Source organism: Strix aluco, chromosome 5 (genome assembly GCF_031877795.1).
Source record: "Strix aluco isolate bStrAlu1 chromosome 5, bStrAlu1.hap1, whole genome shotgun sequence".
In the NCBI taxonomy this organism is placed as follows: Eukaryota; Metazoa; Chordata; class Aves; order Strigiformes; family Strigidae; genus Strix; species Strix aluco.
This window is the reverse complement of record NC_133935.1, coordinates 51,363,110-51,382,635: the sequence shown is the minus strand read 5'-3', so window position 1 is coordinate 51,382,635 and position 19,526 is coordinate 51,363,110. Positions and strand designations below refer to the sequence as shown.

The 19,526-nt window shown below is 44.6% G+C and overlaps 1 protein-coding gene across 1 annotated transcript; it reads right to left on the bottom strand.

Annotated features, from left to right (window-relative positions):
- Positions 1 to 11,343: 11,343 nt before the first annotated feature.
- AVPR1A (arginine vasopressin receptor 1A) lies at positions 11,344 to 17,229 on the bottom strand. The gene is made up of 2 exons (XM_074827331.1): positions 16,201 to 17,229; positions 11,344 to 14,407 (listed from the first exon to the last, which is right to left on the bottom strand). Exons 1-2 carry the CDS (start codon positions 17,204 to 17,206, stop codon positions 14,124 to 14,126), a joined length of 1,290 nt encoding a protein of 429 aa, XP_074683432.1. The 5' UTR covers positions 17,207 to 17,229; the 3' UTR covers positions 11,344 to 14,123.
- Positions 17,230 to 19,526: the final 2,297 nt, after the last annotated feature.

The following is a 19,526-nucleotide window of genomic DNA, read 5'->3' as shown; positions in this document are numbered from 1 at the left end:
ATTTGCTGTTTTTGCAACGTCCTTCAGGAAGAGGCCTATGTACAGGATATAGGCCTGACATAAAGGATTTAGGTAGGGAAATGACCCCCCATTACCTTAAATATAAGGTAAACAAAAGGTCATATAAAACCATACCTGGATTCAGATTGCTGAGAAAAGCACTGTAATTTGGTGATTAATTCATAGCTACAGCTGAGGAAAGGCTCATAAAAATGCATCATGTTGGAACCAGTAAGTGAAATGCTGCATTTGACCATATACTCATTCAGTTCTTAAGACAGGGCTGGATAAGACAATAAGTACAATAAAAAGTAACATATGAAGACCATTCTTTAAAACGTCTTTAAAAGGTAGCACTGAGGCAATCAAATTGGAAACGGAGAAGTGCCTATCCGGAAGGCTGTGCTTGACCACTGACACAGCTTTATCACAAGTGCGAGGGGTCAGTGGGTAAGCATGAATCTTCATGCTTTCCCCGCTGTAGGTACACAATAGACTGGAAAGACCTTTGGCCTGCTAGTTATATATTTACCTACTGCATCACTTCAAATGATGCTCTTTTGAGAACAGCTCTGAGAACAAATGAAAACAACACATATATCACATCCCATTAATTTTTTGTCAGGTAGTCAAAACTGAAGTTTTACTTACCCCTGAGAATACACACTACAGAAGAGAGATAATTTTGTCCTCAAAGTGCCAGCATTTTATAAAAAATAAATCTACCAATCTCTGAGGAAAAACATAAAGAATACCCTTCAGTACTTATATGTAGCTCCTTGGACATTTTCTCTCCCAGCAACAGGTTAGCTCTCTGGAGAGGAGATCATCTGATGGTTAAAGCACTGTACTGGGAATTGGATGCTTTGGTTTGGTTTCCAGCACAGCCACAGCCTTCCTCTACATTTCTGGCAAGGACTTATTCTCCCTCCCAGTGCTGCAGCCCTGTCTTACATGCTCCAGCTATTCACATGTAGCACCCCTTAGTGGAGCAGGGGTGAGGGGGGAGCCTGAGCTGAGAAGTGCCTCAGGGCTGAGCACTGACTTGGTGTTACCATCTCCCAAATATGAACTTCACCATGCCTCAGGGATTAGGGCTGGAGAGAGATACCTGATCTGTTTTGTTTCTACTGACACAGAGGAAGCCAGAAAAGCAGATCACCTGCTTGCAAAATCTCTGATCTTTCCTAGTAGCACCAGCAACCAGCAACCTCAGTAGCAATCAAGTAGAAACAGCTGAGCAGCAGCACTTTCATGGTAAACATCTGCGTGAGACGGCCTTCCACACACTCCTTGTCCCATCACCCACAGTTATAGCATGGCTGTGCATGCTGCTGTAAGGGTGAGCAGCCCTTTACTCTTCCTCCTGCCTCCAAGCAGGACAGGTGACAATGCTGTGGGAGAGCATGGATGTCCCAACATGGAGGACAGGACACGGGTGGGCTGACGAAGCCCTGCTTAAGCCCTGTCCCCCTGTTGGGTTGTGCCCAATGTGACTGTGGAGCAGACAAAGGTCTTTGGTGGAAGAGCAGTGTTGATGGGGACATCTTCAGCTGTGGCTGTGCTCCAGTCTCTGGGAAATGCCATCATGGCTACCTAAACCTGATGGGGAAGGGGGCTGCCATGAGCCTGGTAGGGAGAAGGCAAGTTCAAGGGGGAGAGGTACAGCATGCTGTTTGGGGTGGCCAGCCCTGCTGAAAGGACCTGTGCATACAGGGGATGCCCGGGCCAACACAAGCCAACAGTTCACTCTGACTGGGAACAAGCAGAAATAGGGAACTGTGCTATGTTAGGAAGGTCTGCAGATCAAGCTCTGCTTGCTGCAGGTAGGGCCACAGGTGGAATGGTGTCCCATTTGGGGCCCCTGCTGAAGAGGGATGTGGAGGAAATGGAGAGGGTCCAGTGGCAGTCTGCCAAGGTACTCAGTGGTATGAGGAGAGGCTGAGGGAATGGGTTTATTTCTTCTGGCAAAGAGAAGCCACAGGGTGCGCCAGTAACAGCCTGCCATCCTTGAAGGGGTGGTTGCAGAGATGATGAAACCCAGCTTGTCTCAGGATTGCCACATTCCCAGCAGAGGAGCAATGGCCACGAACTGTGCTGGGACAGCCTGCCCAGAGATGTGGCTGATGCCCATCCTGGGAGCCTAAGGCGCTGCTATGTAAAGCCATAGCTTTAGTGGGTTGGTATTGCTCTCCAGAGGTACACAAGCTGCCTGAAACCAAAATAGCACAGACTGAGAAGCCAGGAGCACAAGGGCTGGCTTCTCCGACACAGCCTGCTGCAGGGAGGAGCTGTGTTCTGTCCTCCTCTAGTCCTTAGGGTCATGCAGAAGTGCCAGAGCTGATGTTATTTCTGTCTCACATGTTTCTTCTCCCACTATTAAAGCGACAGAATTGCAGCCTTTTCCTTTTGTGACAGAGTGTTTTTGATTTCTCATCCCTTCACTGCTGTTGCCTCACTGCACCAAACATTGAGACATGCAGTGAAGGCAGACAAGGCTGCCTATGAGAGATCGCAGAGCTGGGTCTGTCTCATGAGCAAGTTTCCTTCTTTGTGCAAATACTTTCACTGAAAAGTGCTGAAAAGAAAAGATGAATGCTTTCTGATGACATACATAGTTACACAAAAGATCAAAGGTAAATTAATTGAAAGCATGCTTACACAACTTAATTCTTACAATTGGTATCTCCGATACACGCAGGATTCTATAATTTACAGGACAGATAAGCATAAAGATCATTGTATTATGCTTGGAAAGTACTTCTGTAATATGATGGAAGTATTCTGTCATACTTAGTATACAATTGCAAGACAGAAAAGAACTTCAAGTTAAGAAGATTAATTAAAAAACAAAGAATAAACAGTTTCAAATGCTCTTCATTTCAGATTAATTCAATTTTGAAAAATCATGCAATACCTATAAATCACAGAGTCTGAAGAAAGCACATTTTAAAATATTTATGTTTTATAACTGATTAATCCAAATGTTTGATACGTGTTTTCAAAGTGTTTCTGCTAATTAGCAATGTGTTGGTTTGCTCTGTTTTTTCCACTGAAATGAAAACAGGCAGCTGAGCTTGAGGATTCATACCAGCTAAAACACCGTCTATTTTATCTTGCAGTTTTATTAGAGGAATATTTCCAAACCTTCTGGAAACTATACTCCCAGATCAAGTTGAAGAGATCTAAATAAAGGTTAAAACAACCAGACCACTAAGATGTGGTTAGTCATAAACCACTAATGTTGAAGGATAAAATTAATAAATAAATGCTTTATACTCGTCTTAACAAATTATTCTATGATAAACCACTATCATCAGAAAATAATGCTTTAACATGTTACATGTTACATGATTAGAGCTGGTAAAAAAAAAGTTAAAGTCAAAATATGTGTAGATATATTGACTCATTTTTAGTGAGCTCTTAATGTGAGAAATTGGTGGTAGTATCATAGTGCCAGGTCAAGCACAGAGCTCAGCAAGACTGAGATGTGTTAGTGCTATGTTTTGAACCAGAAAAATTGTTTTCTCCCATAAAACACCAGACATAAAGAGACAGGCCTACTGGAGCTGTATTCCCCAGCTCCTGCTAACAAGCTTACTGAAAGGACTCTCAGCTACCACATGTGCTATTAAAAAACAGAAAGAAACTCTTACGAGTTCTCATCTCATCTCCAAGACTTTTTTCTGCTTTATAAACCTATCCCTCCATGATCTGCCTTCTCATTGTTGAGGAAGTTCAGCCCCCATTTTTGGAAATGTTCCCATCTCAGCTAACAGCATGTGGGAAAGGAGTTTAACCATTTGTCTCCCAAAAGAGACCCAGATTCTCTCCAGGCCCACACAGAGGCAAGGGAGGGTGCGTACCTACATTGGTGCTCTGGAAGACCTCGCTTGAAGCTGCTCCAGCATACTCCCAGGGCTGGGAGACAGCCTGCCCGGTTTCCCAGAGCCTCCTACCCTGGAGCTGGAGGAATGCAGGAAAGCACGGCTCCTGTGCCCTACTGCCAGCCCAGCAGCGGTGCAGGTAACCTCTGCTTGTACACTCCTGGGTCCATGGAGAAGGACCTTAAGTGCAGGTGTCCCATTGAGTCTCTGCGTTCTCTTGTATCCTTGCCTTCAGAAGGGTTTAAAAATTGTAATGGAAAGATACACTCAGGAACTCAATCATGTTGGTACATGCAGAGTGTCTGCCCAACAAGTGTCAAACTAGAGTGTCTGCCCAACAGGAGCTGGAGTGTGCTGAGGAGACTCCTGGGGCAGCTGGTTAGTGCTCCCTGTTTTCCCCACACTTGGGAAATGCACCCAGGAAGCTAGAGACACCCCTGGCCTCCCCACACAGACCACAGGGTACACGGACCCGGAGGCACAGAGAGTTTGCTTCTTTCTTTTACAAGAACCTGATGTATTCAGTGGGAAAAGGACACTTTTCATCAAAGAGGTCAAATCTGTTTTTTCCATTAAACCATTACATTGCTTTCACTTTTCATTTAAACGCTTGGGAGGGAAAGTTGTTGATCAGAATTGTTTCTTTTTTTCTTACAGTGCTTCTGCTCATGTTGAAAACAGTCATTGATGGCATCAGGTGTAAATCATTTTACACTGCTTATATTCCCAAAGTTTTTATAATTGTGAACTTTATTAGGAAATCAGGACTTCACATGCTGTATGTGGCAGAGATACCTAACATGTCACTCTCACTTTCCTTATTTTTGCTTTTTTCTCCACACAATACTACCAAGAATTTTAGGTATTATCCTGTCATTTTTTTCTCCAGTCCTAACTCTTTGTGTAATAAGATATATCTTTCTGTGTTGTACATTGACCCTTAGAATTGTATTATCTGAGCATCTCGAGAGTTCTGCCTAATTAAGGATTTTCTCGCAAATCCACCTTTAAGCACAAAGGAGATGAAACCTGAAAAGGTTCATCATGCACAGATGGGACACACAGAGAGATTAGATGTAGAGATCATTCCCTCTTTGTAAGGCCAGAGATGTCATCTGGGTGTGAGGAGGTAAATTGATCTCTAGGCTCATTTTGGTTTTGGTCTTTCTTGTGACGTGACTAACAGAGACACCCAGCTGGCAGAACCTTTGCAATATGAGCCACCCTTTGTCAGCTCTTGGGATAGCATCATCAGCTCCATTCAAATTAATATGATGCTGTTAGGTGGTAACATTTTGTATTTCCCCTGGAATAAAGTAAAATCCTGAACTAGTAATGTGGAGGTCTCTACTGACATCTGACAACAAAACCAATAGCACCTGTAGACAGCTATCTGCAGTACAGGTGTACCAATTTGAGCTAGTTGTCTACCTGCCGTTATAATCAATGAAGAAATAGTCTTCTGGTCCATATATCAGTGGAGATAGGGCAGTGTTCTTCTGATGAGTTGTTGACATCCTCTATATGATAACTCCCTGGACTCCAAAAATTAGCTCTGCCTTGGCTACAAAAATAATCACTCTTGCTCAGATGGACACACCTGCACTGTATGTACATTCATGCAGATGAATTCCACCTTTGTGTCCTCCAGCTTTGAGCGCCTATGTTGAGGCATTTGGGTCATAAATTTGGGAAGAAATGAGAATCTGTTGTCTAATTACACTATGCCTCACATTGTGAACTCTGTGAGACAGAGGAGCAAGTATTAATGATGAATCTTATGTTGAAAAAGAGAGTCAAGCTGGAGTTCCTCATGGTGTTTTGAATCGTCTCACCTCCAGTACAGTATATTTAAAATATAGCTTTTCAGTGGAATTGCCATAATAGATGAAAAAAAACCCCAAACAACCAAACAAAAAAAAGAACAAAGGCAGCGCTCTCTCTCCTCATTTTCCTAGTTTCTATTCAATTTAATAACATGTTGCTAACTGATAAGCTTCAAACCTATCAATTTAATAAAGAACATCTGTAACCTTATATCAAAACTTAGGATTCTTGAGCCTCTGAACATCAGCTTCATGGTGAACAAGGTTATCGGAGAGACATAACTACATCTCTGCTCATTCCTTTTGAAAAAGACAAGTACAATTTGGTTTGGGAAATGAGATTATATATAGACACACAAATGTATCTTTTACTTTCATTTATTATTTACTGCATATAATTCTTTATTGCCCTGAATGCCCTCACCATGTTTGGAGTACTGGAGATAACGGGACTCCAGAAGAACTGAAATCCACACAAATGCCCAAGTGTCTTACTGAACTCAATCCTTAGCTCTAGTGTCTCATGTAATACCTGGAAGACCTCCTTTGCTCCCATGGAAACACTGAAATGTCTCACGTTTAGAAAATATTATGGTGGCTATTTAATAATGTCTGCTCCTTCTCTGGAAGAGAATTACTCAGATTAAGTGTGTGGTAAATTAGTCTGATGATTTGATTTCCTTGTTTTTCTGATCTCAGCCAATGATGGAGCAAAGTGTTATCAGTGGTTTCCTCTGAGCTGACCGACACCTGCAGTATTTCAGAGGATGTATTTGTCTGTGCCTCCCCCAGTTTGCAGATGTCTACTGCATAACTCTACCTGCTTTACAGTGAGCCAGGAGAGAGCATATGCCATCCAATTTTTTATTACTTTTGCCACTATTTTGTACAGTTACTATTCTTACTTAGAAAAACATTTGAGCAGCACCTAAGCAAGTTTCTCTTTTTGATAAGAATAGGATGTTAAATGCCTCCTAATCCTTCATGTTCTTCATTCACTGCTCCTCTCTTCCACAACATCTTCAATCAAAAACTTTCTAAAATACTAGGAAAACTGTTTCCTTTTAGCTTGAAGATATAGGCATCTATTATGACTTTTAATCTGACTTTATCACCTCTTTCCAAAAAGGGGATTGGTATTTAGGCTTCTTCCTTTCTCCTCCCTGAAAGCTCTGTGGCTGCCCACATTTCCCACAGGACATGCCTTTATTGTGGGGGCCAAGACCCTACAAGTCACATGTTGAATGCTTAACTTGAAGAGATCATTGCCCTTTTTTAGACATGGCCTTGTAGCTAGCCATCTCAGCAGAGATACTTAATAGATTTGTCAGGAGCTTCATGTAGTTACAGTTCCAGGAGACAAGGGGTTCCAGGAGACAAGGTGCTCATTTTCTAAATATAGAAAGCGTAACTTACAATTGCAACATGGAAAGCACCTTGATACTTTCAAATAATTTTTGGGCTAAGACAAATAAAACTGTGGTTTTTTACTTGATAGGATCCACATTCCTCCCTCCAAAAGGAGTTTAAAATGAATGCATTTTATGATGACACTGTTTGCTGCTGCTCCTGTGGTCCCTGTCCCCATTCTTGCTGCAGTCATCATTACCAGGGACAGGAGGGACTATGTCAGGAGCAATCACAGCTGTAGAGGTGGAAGAGGCCGGGTCAGCCATGGTGCCAGTTTCTGGTTACCTATTCCTTATCTTCCAGAATGGGCTTCATGCCCTGGAGAGACAAGTAATGCCAGTTTTGTCATGTTTTTCTTCAAAGGTGTAAAAGTTGATGGGCCACCATTGCCAGTGCTTTGCTTGAAAAGAAATATTGAACTCATAGGTGGCACTTCTTATCCATGTGTCCTATAAGAATTTACAGGGGAAGATAAACATCATTACCATGAACTACAGATGGGTAATTCAGGCATCAGTAAATTAACTTGACCAGTACTGAACATGTGGCCACTGTTGCTTGGAAGTACAATCCAGACCTCCCAGTGTTGTGGTGGTGCAATCCTTACCCCCCCCCCCCGCCCCTCTTTGTTGGGCTGCTTGGTGCTAGGTGCGATTCCACCCACATCCCCCGAGCTATACACCAGTCTGTGGAGATAAGGACTGACAATGTTAACGAGCCTGGCTCCTGCCCCTCCTGATTGCTCGGAAATGGTTAAAATGGCCCATCAACTCCTAAGGGCCTGGCACACCTGTGCCTGGGATGTGGTCAAATGGGAACAATAACAGAGTCGCACATTAATCAAATTCTTTTGTAACTGCTGGAAGGCACCAGAAGGTATTTGACAAAAGTCAATTATCTTGGACCATATAAATGGCGACCACCAGGGAGACCCTTTGAGCTCTCCTGGATCGCAGTGGGCCTGTGACCAGCACCTCCCCTGAGCTGGGACTCCTCTCAGGTACCAAACCCTTAAGGTGTCGTCTGCTCCAGACGGAAGGCCAGGGCGAAGTCCCCCGCTCGAGTCTCAATTATCGCCCGTTGAGGAATGCCAAGGCATTGTGAGTATTTGCTCTAAACTCGAGAGGGAAATTTTCTTTGACCTAGCTTCTCTTCACTCTGTGTGTGTGTGTGTGTGGGTGGGTACGTACCCTTGTTTCTGTGTGTGTATGTCCGTTCTGTGTTCATTCTACTGAATCTAAACACCTTTGTTTCTGTATGTTTGTCCATTTTGTTATGTGCATGCATGTGTATATATATATATAGGTACCGTTAAGTAAGTTAGTGTGAATCTTGTCATTTTAGAATCTGAATAAGTCGCTTTTCTTTCTTTTAGTATTTCTATTATTATTTTATAATAATAAATTGCTGTTAGTTATTAATAAACCTAGATTTCTTACTAAATATTACCGTGTCAATACTTTCATCCGCGACAAGTGTCCTGCCAGTGCCTGAGGCTCTGTAAGAGGGAATAGCCAACAGTGAACATGGGGCAGCAGTGGCTCCCTACCTGTGCCTGCCAGCCAGGCTAGAGAAGAACGATACGGGTGGACACAAATGGGAACAGCAACGGCAGGATGACTTCTGTGGTAAACTTTTGTCCGTATGATGTCATTGTCCAGGATATTCATGCCCTGCAAGAGTAATATTTCCTAGCCGGGTTCTAAGGCTCAACAATTGGTTGTTTTTTTTCCTGAGTTAGATGGAAAAGTCCTTGGTTCAAGGGCCACAGACTGGAATGATTCATGTCAAATGGGAGAACACAGAAGAAACATATCCTAACAAGTCATTCATAAGTCAAAATGAGATACAAATCACGGGAGTTCTTTTTCTTCAGTTCTTGTAAGGCTGTATTTTTTGACCAGTGACAGAAGTAAAGCTCATAAATTCAGTTAAGCGGGTCTCACAGACCCACCACATTTGAAAAGGAAAAATAAAATGTTATAGTCCTGAGTATATAAATACTGCCATGGAAGGAGAACTGTGATTTCAATAGCATTTTGTCCTATTGCAGAGTAAGAGCACAATCAATTTAACAATAGACAGTCATGAAATAGTAGTCCTTACTTCTGCAGTCAGAGAGTATTAAATCTTAATTCCTGCTTATGCAATCATTAATAGTGTTAGCACCTTACAGAAACCCATAGGGAACCACAGCGGTTCAAAACTGTTCTTGGGAATTACTTCGTTTGGCATGAAACAGAAGGGAAGGCACTCTTGCATTTACTTCATCGGTAAAAGGAAAAAACCTAAGCCATTAAGAGGTGAGAAATTTGTAGATATCCTTCCACTGATCCCAACATTTATTTTTTTGAAAACTATCCTTTACTTGAAGAGCACTGAGAAAGTGCAACATCCTAATCCCCCCCTCCCACCCAACCCCCTGAAAAAAAAAAAAAAAAAATGAAAAGGGCAATGGGTTGGAAATGTGAAAAATACTGGAAATGTGAAGAAGATTCTTCTCTGATTAGAAGAAAGTCCAGCTGTACTCAGCAACATCTTGAGTCCGCCTGGAACTAGAGAGACTTGCCAGTCTCCTCACCGTACAGCTGGGAAGAGAGCTTTGTGCTCCTGATGTTGCCTCACAGCCTTGCTTTTCAGAAATGGAGTAAACCAATGGACTGTGTCAGGAATTCAGCTAAAACTGTTCTTATGAAGACCTAAGGCTGATTTGCATCTAAACTGCTACTCCAAGCAAGTTTATACTAAGACATGGCAAATTACTGAGCAGCTGCATCAAAACAGCGATACAGTATTAATCCATTAACACAATACTGATCCAGGACTTTCTGCAGGACTAGTCCTGGGAGAGGCAGACCCATGCTGTCTGGCTCTAAGGAAGCTCAGCAGGGACTAGTCGTGATTGGTTTTTGCTTGCTTTTTGCATACCTGCACAAACCACTCTGCGTGACTTATGTTACCTTCGACAGTTCTGCCTTTTTCAAGACTAGCTGGACCTACTCTTGTGTGAGGGACTGTTACCAGATCCAGCCAGGACTGCTCCCCATGGAGCAGCTGTGATCTGTTCCTGGGCCTTGAAACTCGTTCATTTATATACCCTCTACCAAAGTAGCAAGCGTTATGTTTTCCAGTAAAGCCCATTCCTAAGGAAAATCACAGAAACTGTCTTATAACAGTAACTAAAGCTCCAAACTAGTGTTTAAATTCACTAACTCCTTTTTGCCTCTCCACTCTTCCATGTAAAGAAGGGACTCTACCACTGAAACTCATGCAGACTCTTTTTAGAGGACACTGTATTTAATTAGTCCTTTCTGTAGGTGGGGAAATCAGTCTAGGACAACTCTGTAAGAGCTTCCCCTATGCAGCAAGTAACTCTCTATTTCAGCAATAGCCCTACTGTAAGATCTGAGTTCTCTTCCCAAAGCTGGTTCAGCAGTACATGCCCTGGGATGACATCCAGTTCTGCAGCTCCTTTCCTTCTTCTGCCCTGGTTTCCATATGCACGAATTAGAAAGGTACATGTGTGCACTTTAATAAGGTCCTTCAACCTGGACAGTTTGGAACTGGCCATAAGATTTGCTGCAGACAAAATCTTTGTCTTTGCAGGATTGGGCACACATGAACCTGTGTCCTCTTGTAGACTTTGATCTTGGTGTGGTGATACAGAAAAAAAAAAACTTTTTTTTTTTTTTCTGAGCCAACAATATGTTTACCTACAAATTTAAAAAGAAACCTTTTTGGCAACTTATGTTTCTTATTTAAAAGAACAAAATCCTTTCCATCTTTGGTATCATCTCATGTGCTCTACTTCTGCCGTCTAACAGTCTTTGAAATGCAATCTAGTAACACCAGCACAAACAGCAGAGTGCAGGCTCATCTATTCAATAGTGTTTCACATTAGAAGCTAAATATTTTGTTACCCAAAATTAAAACTAAAGTATAACAATAACCTCTCTACAATGTAAGTGCTATGTTACATGTTTTAACAATACCAGCAGCATACAGTGGAAAGCTGACTGCATGTTCCTTCTTTGCACATGTCCTTCATGCATTATGTGTAGTAGAAAAGCTTCTTAGTTTTGTTCACTTTGCTTGTCATTGGAAACAACTCATTAAAATTAATGAAGAAATTTTACATTTCGTAAAATATGTGGACTATCACTGAAGATGCTTCTGGCTCTGAAAAATCTAGTCAAGCAAAAGAACCAAAAAGCTTCTCATCAAATAAACATACAGGTTTATTAAAGCAAGTTTCCATGTTTTAAATGTGCAATGGTTTCACAAGTTCGTGTTTCCATTTTCATTAGTGTGCCCTCATGATAACCCAAAGCAGCTGTTAAAAAACCCCATATCTCCACAGATGAACAATTAAAAAATATGGGTTGTATCTTCCAATGCTACAATTCTGTGAAAAAAACAAAGCTCAGTATTGACAAAGAAATGCCTGGAATCCAAATACTGCTAAACAGTGTTGTCAATTTAAATACAGAAACTGTAGAAGACTCACAGGGTACATTGATGCTGACAAGCCCCAAGTATAAGCCTAGCTTTTGTAACTTTTTGTTTTTGAAACTGAAAATTACAATTTTGAGCCTGTTTACTTTTTTTTATATATTGGTCATTACCCAACTTAGTTTTATCATCAACATTATTCTACATTTGTTTTCTCATCATCTTCTCTGTTTGAATATAAAGTGTAATAGAAAAATAATTCAATACCGCAAACATGAAAATTCTGTTAGTACAGCTAATTGCTTTTTAATATGTACTCTATGTACAAAGAAAGTAGTAACACAAATAAAAAACTAGGCAAAGGATAGTGTACTTAACTTGAAACATTTGCAATTTCAGTAGCTGTGAATTACCTACTTGCAAAACATATGTAGTAAATATTATGTGCACAAATACACACACACCTGATGCCACTGCATGCATTTTTTTGGACTAAAATACAACTTCAGGTACACAAACCTTCAGCCAGAACTGGCGAGAGCTGTAGTCACATCTGTGTACTAAATGTGGTCAAGAAGATAGTCTGTTAAATATAAGCTGTTCTACCATGCAGTCCTTTGGGTTCTAGTGTTTTGAACAAAAACACCACCATGTTAGACCAGATAGCTCTCCTGAAAAGCAGAAAACTGTAACAAGAAATGGAGAGAGAAGAACTACAATTTTCTTTAGTGACAACAAAATCTAATTTTACTTTTATTTTTAGCTATAACCTTCCCTGTTCTTTGCCTGGAATAGTCAGGGATATGTCTGGGAGCTTCTGGAGCGGACAAGAGGTTGAATATGATCTTATCCTGCATCTAGCTCTATTAATTTCTGCTACCATTATTGTAACAGGCATGGGGCCAAGTACCATCCTTAGTGAAAGCCACGGTTGCGGCCCAAATTTTTTCTCTCCTGAAGCAATTAGAAAAGTAATCTTTTTTGTCTGGTTTTGGTGGGAAAGAGAGAAACCTGCTGCTGAGGTTCCCTCTTGCAAACATAAGCAGGCACGTTAGACAGCCGTGCACGTGTGCCGCTGCTTTAGCGAGCCAGCTGGGACTGCATCAGAAGTCCTGCGTGGTGCCAGTGGAACGCCTGGATTTCAGGACTTAGCTCAGGAAAATGGAGCAGACAGGTAGCTGTTACTTCTCAAAGAGATCCTCAGGACTTTAAAACCACAGCAAAACTTAATCAAGGAGATTCAAAACCCACTCTCTGGGTAAAAGATGGGCTCCATGGAAAGACATAACAGGATTACTGACAAGCTGTAGGAACTACATTTGACTTGGCATGCACTGTAGTGAAAACAAGCACACCTTGAATGCTTTATAATTAAATATGAGTGTTGTGATGACTTTTTATTGCAGTTTACTGCCAATTTCAAAGACGATATTGTCATAATCTGCCAAAATAAAAAAAAAAAAACCCACAACAACATTGACAACTTTATATGTTTCCAGAAGACTTGTAAGTTTGATTCTCAGATCTGTGTCTTGGAATATACTGATTTTTCAGCTCTTACTAAATAGTCACGTTCTCCCAAATTTATGAGGCTATTTGTTTAACAACCAAGTGTGGCTTGATCCTAACTGTCTTAGTGAAGAAAAAAGAAAAAGAAAAAATGCATAAAGAAAACACCCATAAAGCAAGTGGTTCTGGTAGTCATGATGAGTTTTCTTGGTGTATCTGTTTGTAACAGTGCTGAGATAGTCATAGCTTATCATACTTATTTACCAATACACTTTTTTAAAATTAGTTTTTTAAAAAAAAGCAAAGTAGGTACAACAGCACAATAAAAATATGTTGTATAACTTCCATCAACACGAAGGGAAGAGGAAATGTCACCCTAAAAATGAAACCCCACAATACACACACAGACATTGACAGCACTGAAGGATCTGCCTTCACAAGGACTGTTAAATTTCATTAACTGAGAATTGCTAGACCTGTACAAGATAAAGCAGTATGATCAATAAATTCCCAATAACTCAGAGTCTGTCTAACCATGTTCCTTATCTGGATAATCAGGACTTTCTCCCAATGCTTTTCTTTTTGTCTTTAAGACTAAATTGCGATCTTGTTCATATCATCTTCTTTCCCTGTGACTTCATCGGACAAACATGAGAAGTTTTAGGCATTAACACTAGAGAGCGGAGTTACCCCAACACATACTGATTCCACTATTTTACTGCTTTGAAACAAGCAAACAATGCACTTAGTATTTTAGAAACAAACAAACAAAAAACTAAAATAATTCTACTTAGAAAAATAATTGCTTTATTGTTTCACACCTTTCTGATCACTTGCACAAGTCCTAAATACCTTTCAGAAAATAATTTACATGCTGCAGAATAGCTTATCGAGCAATGCGGCACATTTGGTCTTATGGCCGTCTTAGTCATTTCTCATTGCCACGACTGGTGTCTTTGCCCAGCATAAAGTGCTGTGCCGTGACCTTCCCAAGTGCTGTTACGGGGCTCTGCAAGCCCTGCATGTCCCGGGGCCCATCTCAGGTTGGAATAGGGATGAAGCTGGTTGATTTGGAGTGGGGTGACTCTCTCCAGGTGTTCAGGCTGTGAGTTGGGCTTCTGTTGTTGGTAAAAGAAGTCTGTCGCCTGCTGTTGCTGTTTGAATCTTCTTTACTCAGTGTTCGCTTTATTTTTTGGCAGCAAGGGAAGCTCTGTATGCAGTCTTGCAGGAGGTGACCGCTGAAGAACATGTAGATCCACGGGTTACAGCAACTGTTCAGACTGGCCAACAGAGCCGTGACGGTAGTCGCGGTGTTTTCGGAATCTGGGGACGGGAGAAGAAAGCAGTTTAATCATCAAAAGAACATTTGCATTCAGTCAACTGCTTCATTAACTGCTGGATTTATTTTCCTGAGTAATCCTAGTTCTAAAAGTTGAGCAGCAGCATTTGAAATGAATGAGGACATGATCAGGAGGCTGCCATTGAAGTCAACGGGAATTTGTACGAACAGCCTTCAAAAAGCTGTGACAAGAGAAGTTATAGGACAATCTGTCCAAAATAATGCTTTAGTCACATTTCCACTGATGTTTATCCATGTGTTGATAAGCTCATGCTTTAAATACTGAACAGTTTTTATTCAGACTTTTGTTTTAAAAATTGGTTACCCTGGGAGGCAATGGTAAAATTCCCACTGATTTCCCATGGCTTTCAATAATACTGAATTTTGCTGCATACATTTGCATGCTGAAAAGTGTTGAATGCTCAAATAATTACTGACCTGTGAATCAAATCAGGATTTCAGAGATTGAGCAAATTTTACTTGAGGGAAAAATGGAAGTTAGCACTACACCATAAAACTTCTACCTTAAATAACTAGTTAAATTATCAAATACTCTAAATATATATTTAGTCTAATCAATTATTAGTGATCTTTCTTTGTAAACATTGAATCTCCAAAGAAGTATAATTGCTGTGTTATGCAGTTCCATAGATTTAAAGAATCTCTTCAAACAAACCTACCAAATACCCAGCTGTTCAATTAGGCTTGCCTTTCTTTTGAAGTAAAAAAAAAAAAAAAAAAAAAAAAAATCTATTTGTTTACTGCAAGTCTTTATTTCTCCGTAGAGACCTGCATTTTAGGCTTGACTTCAGTCGCACGCTGGGGGCAATCAATGCTCTCACTACAGTAAATGATAATTTGGGAATATTAAAAAAAACCCAAGAAGTTATGTATTGCAACATTTTGATTCGCTGCTTTCTCAGTATAAGGAAAGGGGGTATATGTTACTGTGTTGCCTGCCATTCCCTACGTAATAACTTTTAAACTCACCAATTATTTTCAGCCAGATTTAACAGTGGGACCGGTATCTCCAAACTACTAAATTGCCACTGTTTCACGAGAACTTGTGACTGACTAAAGGAGCTACTCAGAGGTGACTAAAGGAGCAGGGAACGCGCACGCAAGGCAGTTGCAGGAAAGAAGGCTTAGGAAGTTCCCTGCTCATACATTACTCGTGACATGCATGCGCCTATGCTTAAGAATAACACGAAACGTTTCTCAAGGTGTATTAACCGGCAGCCGCAAATGGAAGAAAACGTCGCTGGTTCAAACTACCGCAGCGGATACTTCAGGTTCCCATCGGCTAATTTTGCTCTGGATGAGAACGCAGCGGCTGCTGCTCCGTTCCGGAGGCCCGGCCGCTGCTCCGCGCCCCTCCGCGCCGCCGGCTCCCGGGGCCGCCCCAGCCGAGCGCCGCTGCCCCCCGCGCCGCCGCTCCCTGAGGCCTCTCGGTCCGGGAGTGCGAGCGGTGCCGGCGGGGCGGCCCCGAGGGCGGCGGCGGCGGCCCCGGGGGCTTCCTCGCCGCGACCCGCGAAGGCGCCTGCGGGGCGGAGGGCGCCGCGCCGCTGATCCCCGGGGTGCTGGGGAAGAGGGGCCGGTTCGGCGGGACGGCGCGCCCCGGTCCCGCCCTCGGCTTCCCCCACGCCGGGGTCCGGACTGCGCACCGCCGGGGGGGACCCGGCTGCGCCCCCGGAGGACCCCCACGGCTGCCGGCGAGGGCGGGGGGAAAGCGGCCGCCCGCCCTGCTGGTGCCCGGCGGGGCCGCCCCGTCACCTACCGACCCAGGGGAAGCGCTGGTCCCAGACGGACCACATCTGGATGGTGAAGAAGGGCGCCCAGCAGACGACGTACGCCGAGACGATGACGAAGGTCATCTTGACGGTGCGGATCTTGGCGCGGGAGATGGTCTTGACGCTGCTGACACAAGGGGCGAGCAGCAGCCCCCGCCGCGGGCCGCCGCCGCCCGCCCGCCGCCCGCCGCCGCCCGCCGCCTCCCCCGGGCGCCTCTTGCCCCTGACGTTGCGCCAGATGTGGTAGCAGATGAAGCCGTAGCAGGTGACGAGGATGAGGACGGGCGCGACGAAGATGCCGCCGGTGATCCAGGTGATGTAGGCGCGGGGCCCCCAGGGCATGATGAAGTGCGCCCAGCAGTCGTAGACCTGCGAGCCACGCTCCACCTCGCTGAGGGAGAAGATGAAGTACTGCGGGGTGCTGAGCAGCAGGCTGAGCGCCCAGGCCGCCGCGATCATCCCGTAGGAGCGCTTGGTGGGCTGCTGCAGCGTCTTCAGTGGGTGGCAGACGGCGATGTAGCGGTCGGCGGTCATGGCTACCAGCATGTACGCCGAGGCGAACATGCCGAAGACCTGCAGGTGCTTGACGACGCGGCAAAGCCCGTCGGGGCCGTGGAAGCGGTGGGTCACCTCCCAGCAGAGCTGGGGCAGCACCTGGAAGAAGGCCACCACCAGGTCGGCCAGGCTGAGGTGCCGGATGAAGAGGTGCATGCGGGACGCCTTGCGCGGGGTGCGCCGCAGGGCCAGCAGCACGCTGCCGTTGCCCACCACCGCCACGGCGAAGGTGACGGCCAGCACGGCGATCTCCAGCTTCGCCAGCTCCTCGTCTCGCCCGAAGGGGTCCCAGCCGCCCAGGCTGCCGTTGGGCGACCCCGACCACGCCTCGGGGCTGGGGCTGATGCCGCCGCCGCCGGGCTCCGCCGCCCGCCACTGGCTGCCGTTCCCGGGCGCGGGGGCGGCCCGGGGGGAACCGGCGCCGCCGGCGAGGCGCATGGAGGGGGCTGCGCGGCCCGGCCCGGACCCCGCTCGGCCGCCGCCGCTGCCCGCCGCCTCCCCGCTCCGCCGGGCCAGGTGCCTTTATCCCCCGCCGCGGGGGGCGAGGCGAGGCCAGGCGCGGGGGGAGCGCCCGTGCCAGTGGCTGCCCGGCGCCTGACGCCAGCCCCCTCCTTCCCCCGTCCGCGCCCCCCGCCCGCCCCCGCCGGCGCGGGAGGCTCGTCCCGCCGCTCCCCCGGAGGGCAGCGCTCCGCCGAGGCACCGGGGCTGGCCCGCCCAAAAAAAGTGCTGCTCCGACTGGGGGCCGGGGGCCACCGCCCCTTCCTTGCCTCCGCGGAGCCCGGCGGGGCGGGCAGGCTGCGAGGGGCAGCGGGGAGAGCTGCCCGGGCCGAAACGCTGCGGCCGGAGAGCTCCCTCACGGGCCATTAAAGCAGCACTTGGAAGTCTAATTGAGAATATAAATGTTCCCGTAACGGTGCGGAGTGGGGGGAGGTTTGCCTGTCGGTACCAGGCTGCCCGTCCCCGAGCCTGCTTCTAGCCAAGGCGAAGGAGCCGGTCGGCCGGTGAGAAGTGCCGGTTTGGCTCCAAGGGAGATCCCGCCTGGGCCTTCGGCATTTCACAGTCGTGATGGGATAAACCCCGGCAAAGTGCATGATGAGAAAAAACAGCACAGAGTTTGAAAGCAACCCACTAAACCTCATGTTTTTAAAGGTTTCGGGATTTCACCTAGGACAATAAATGCCATCCAGACGTTAGCATATAGGTCTAAAACACCTATTTCTGCAAGTACAATCAAAATCTCCTCATTTCCTAGAGTTGCTGGCAGTGGGTCAATTAAATCTTTGTTTCAAACATCTTTGAGCTGAAGAGTTTTCTTCCTCTGTGCAAATTCTGCTCCCGTTGTCATGAGTGTGGATTTACACCCTGATTTCACCAGAACCTGAATTTGACCCTTTATGTAGAAACTCCTTCGTTCAGTCACACAAAAATGTGTAAGATTACAACAAAGAAATGTTACGTTAGATGCCAATCCTACTTTGATTTAATAAAACTGTCTGGGTCTGCTCATATGTGATTCAAGTTAAATTTTGTTGCAAAAACTACGTGGGGTTTTGCCTACTGGTTTTACAGGGAGAAGGAAAAGGGGTGAAGAATTAAAGTTTAAATCTTACTTCTTTGATTAAAAAGATGCTTCCAAAATTTTTGGCTTCAGAAGAGTCTTCCATCTTAAAAAGCAAGAAGATTATATGATTCTAAACATGATAGAATTGTGCAAGGCTTTATCCCAGGCTTTTTGGCTTTTTCTGAGCTTGTCAGCCTGTGAGAGGGTACGCACACCCACACCAGCCTGCCACTACCCCACCCTTCCTTTGCTTGGGGTTTAGTGGCAGGACACCTGCTCCAACAGTGCAAATAACTGGCATAAGCTTTTCCATAAAAAGCTGCAAAACCCCCCCGAAACCTGGAATACAGACAAAAAAAAGTGGCTGTCCTAAGTTTCCAGTAAGCTTATTTCTTTAAAAGTGCCTTTGATGCAAAGCCTAATTTTTATAAAGAGTTCAGTGCATTATTCACAGTTTAGTGTCTATTCCATTTTACATTGTAAACGCTACTGAAGGTATTGGTAAGAAACTATAACTTTGTGGAGTCAAAAACTTTGTAAGTCAAGCTCACATTCACACACAGACGACACAGACACACACGCAGAGGCACGCATACACACACACACTTACCTTCCTAACTTTTCAACAACAGATCCATACCTTAGCTGTAGGTATTAGACCTAGGAAACTGTGTGCACCACACAACACATCAGTGTGTGTGACTATAGATTTCAGGTCAAATACAGGGGGAAAGTAAAGCCATGCCTCACAAATCTCACAATACTGCACAGCTACCAAGTCCTCTTTCACATCCAAAGCGCATACCTTGCCTTGAGAACTCCTTGCCTGTCTCTCTGACATGCTCTGCGGGAGCTGAACACTGTGTAAATGAATGGTGTTTCTCAGGAAACTCTGCTAACAGGTTTTCTGCTGTACAAACTGTGCGAGGATCATAAAGCTCTATTCACTACTGGGTATGTCATCCATTAATAGAGGAGGTGAAACTTTGGGTGTGAGAGACATATTTATAACAGCCAGACAAAAAGATAAGGGTGGTTGTGCTAATTCAGACTACTGAGAATTTTTCAAGCCCACATCATCTCAGAAATACCCCTTTCCAAGCCATTCTTGGTTCCTCGGAATAGTGTTTGTAGGAATGTTTCCAGCGCAAAGGGCTGGAAACTTGCCTCAGCATCATCGCACAAGACTGCACCTAC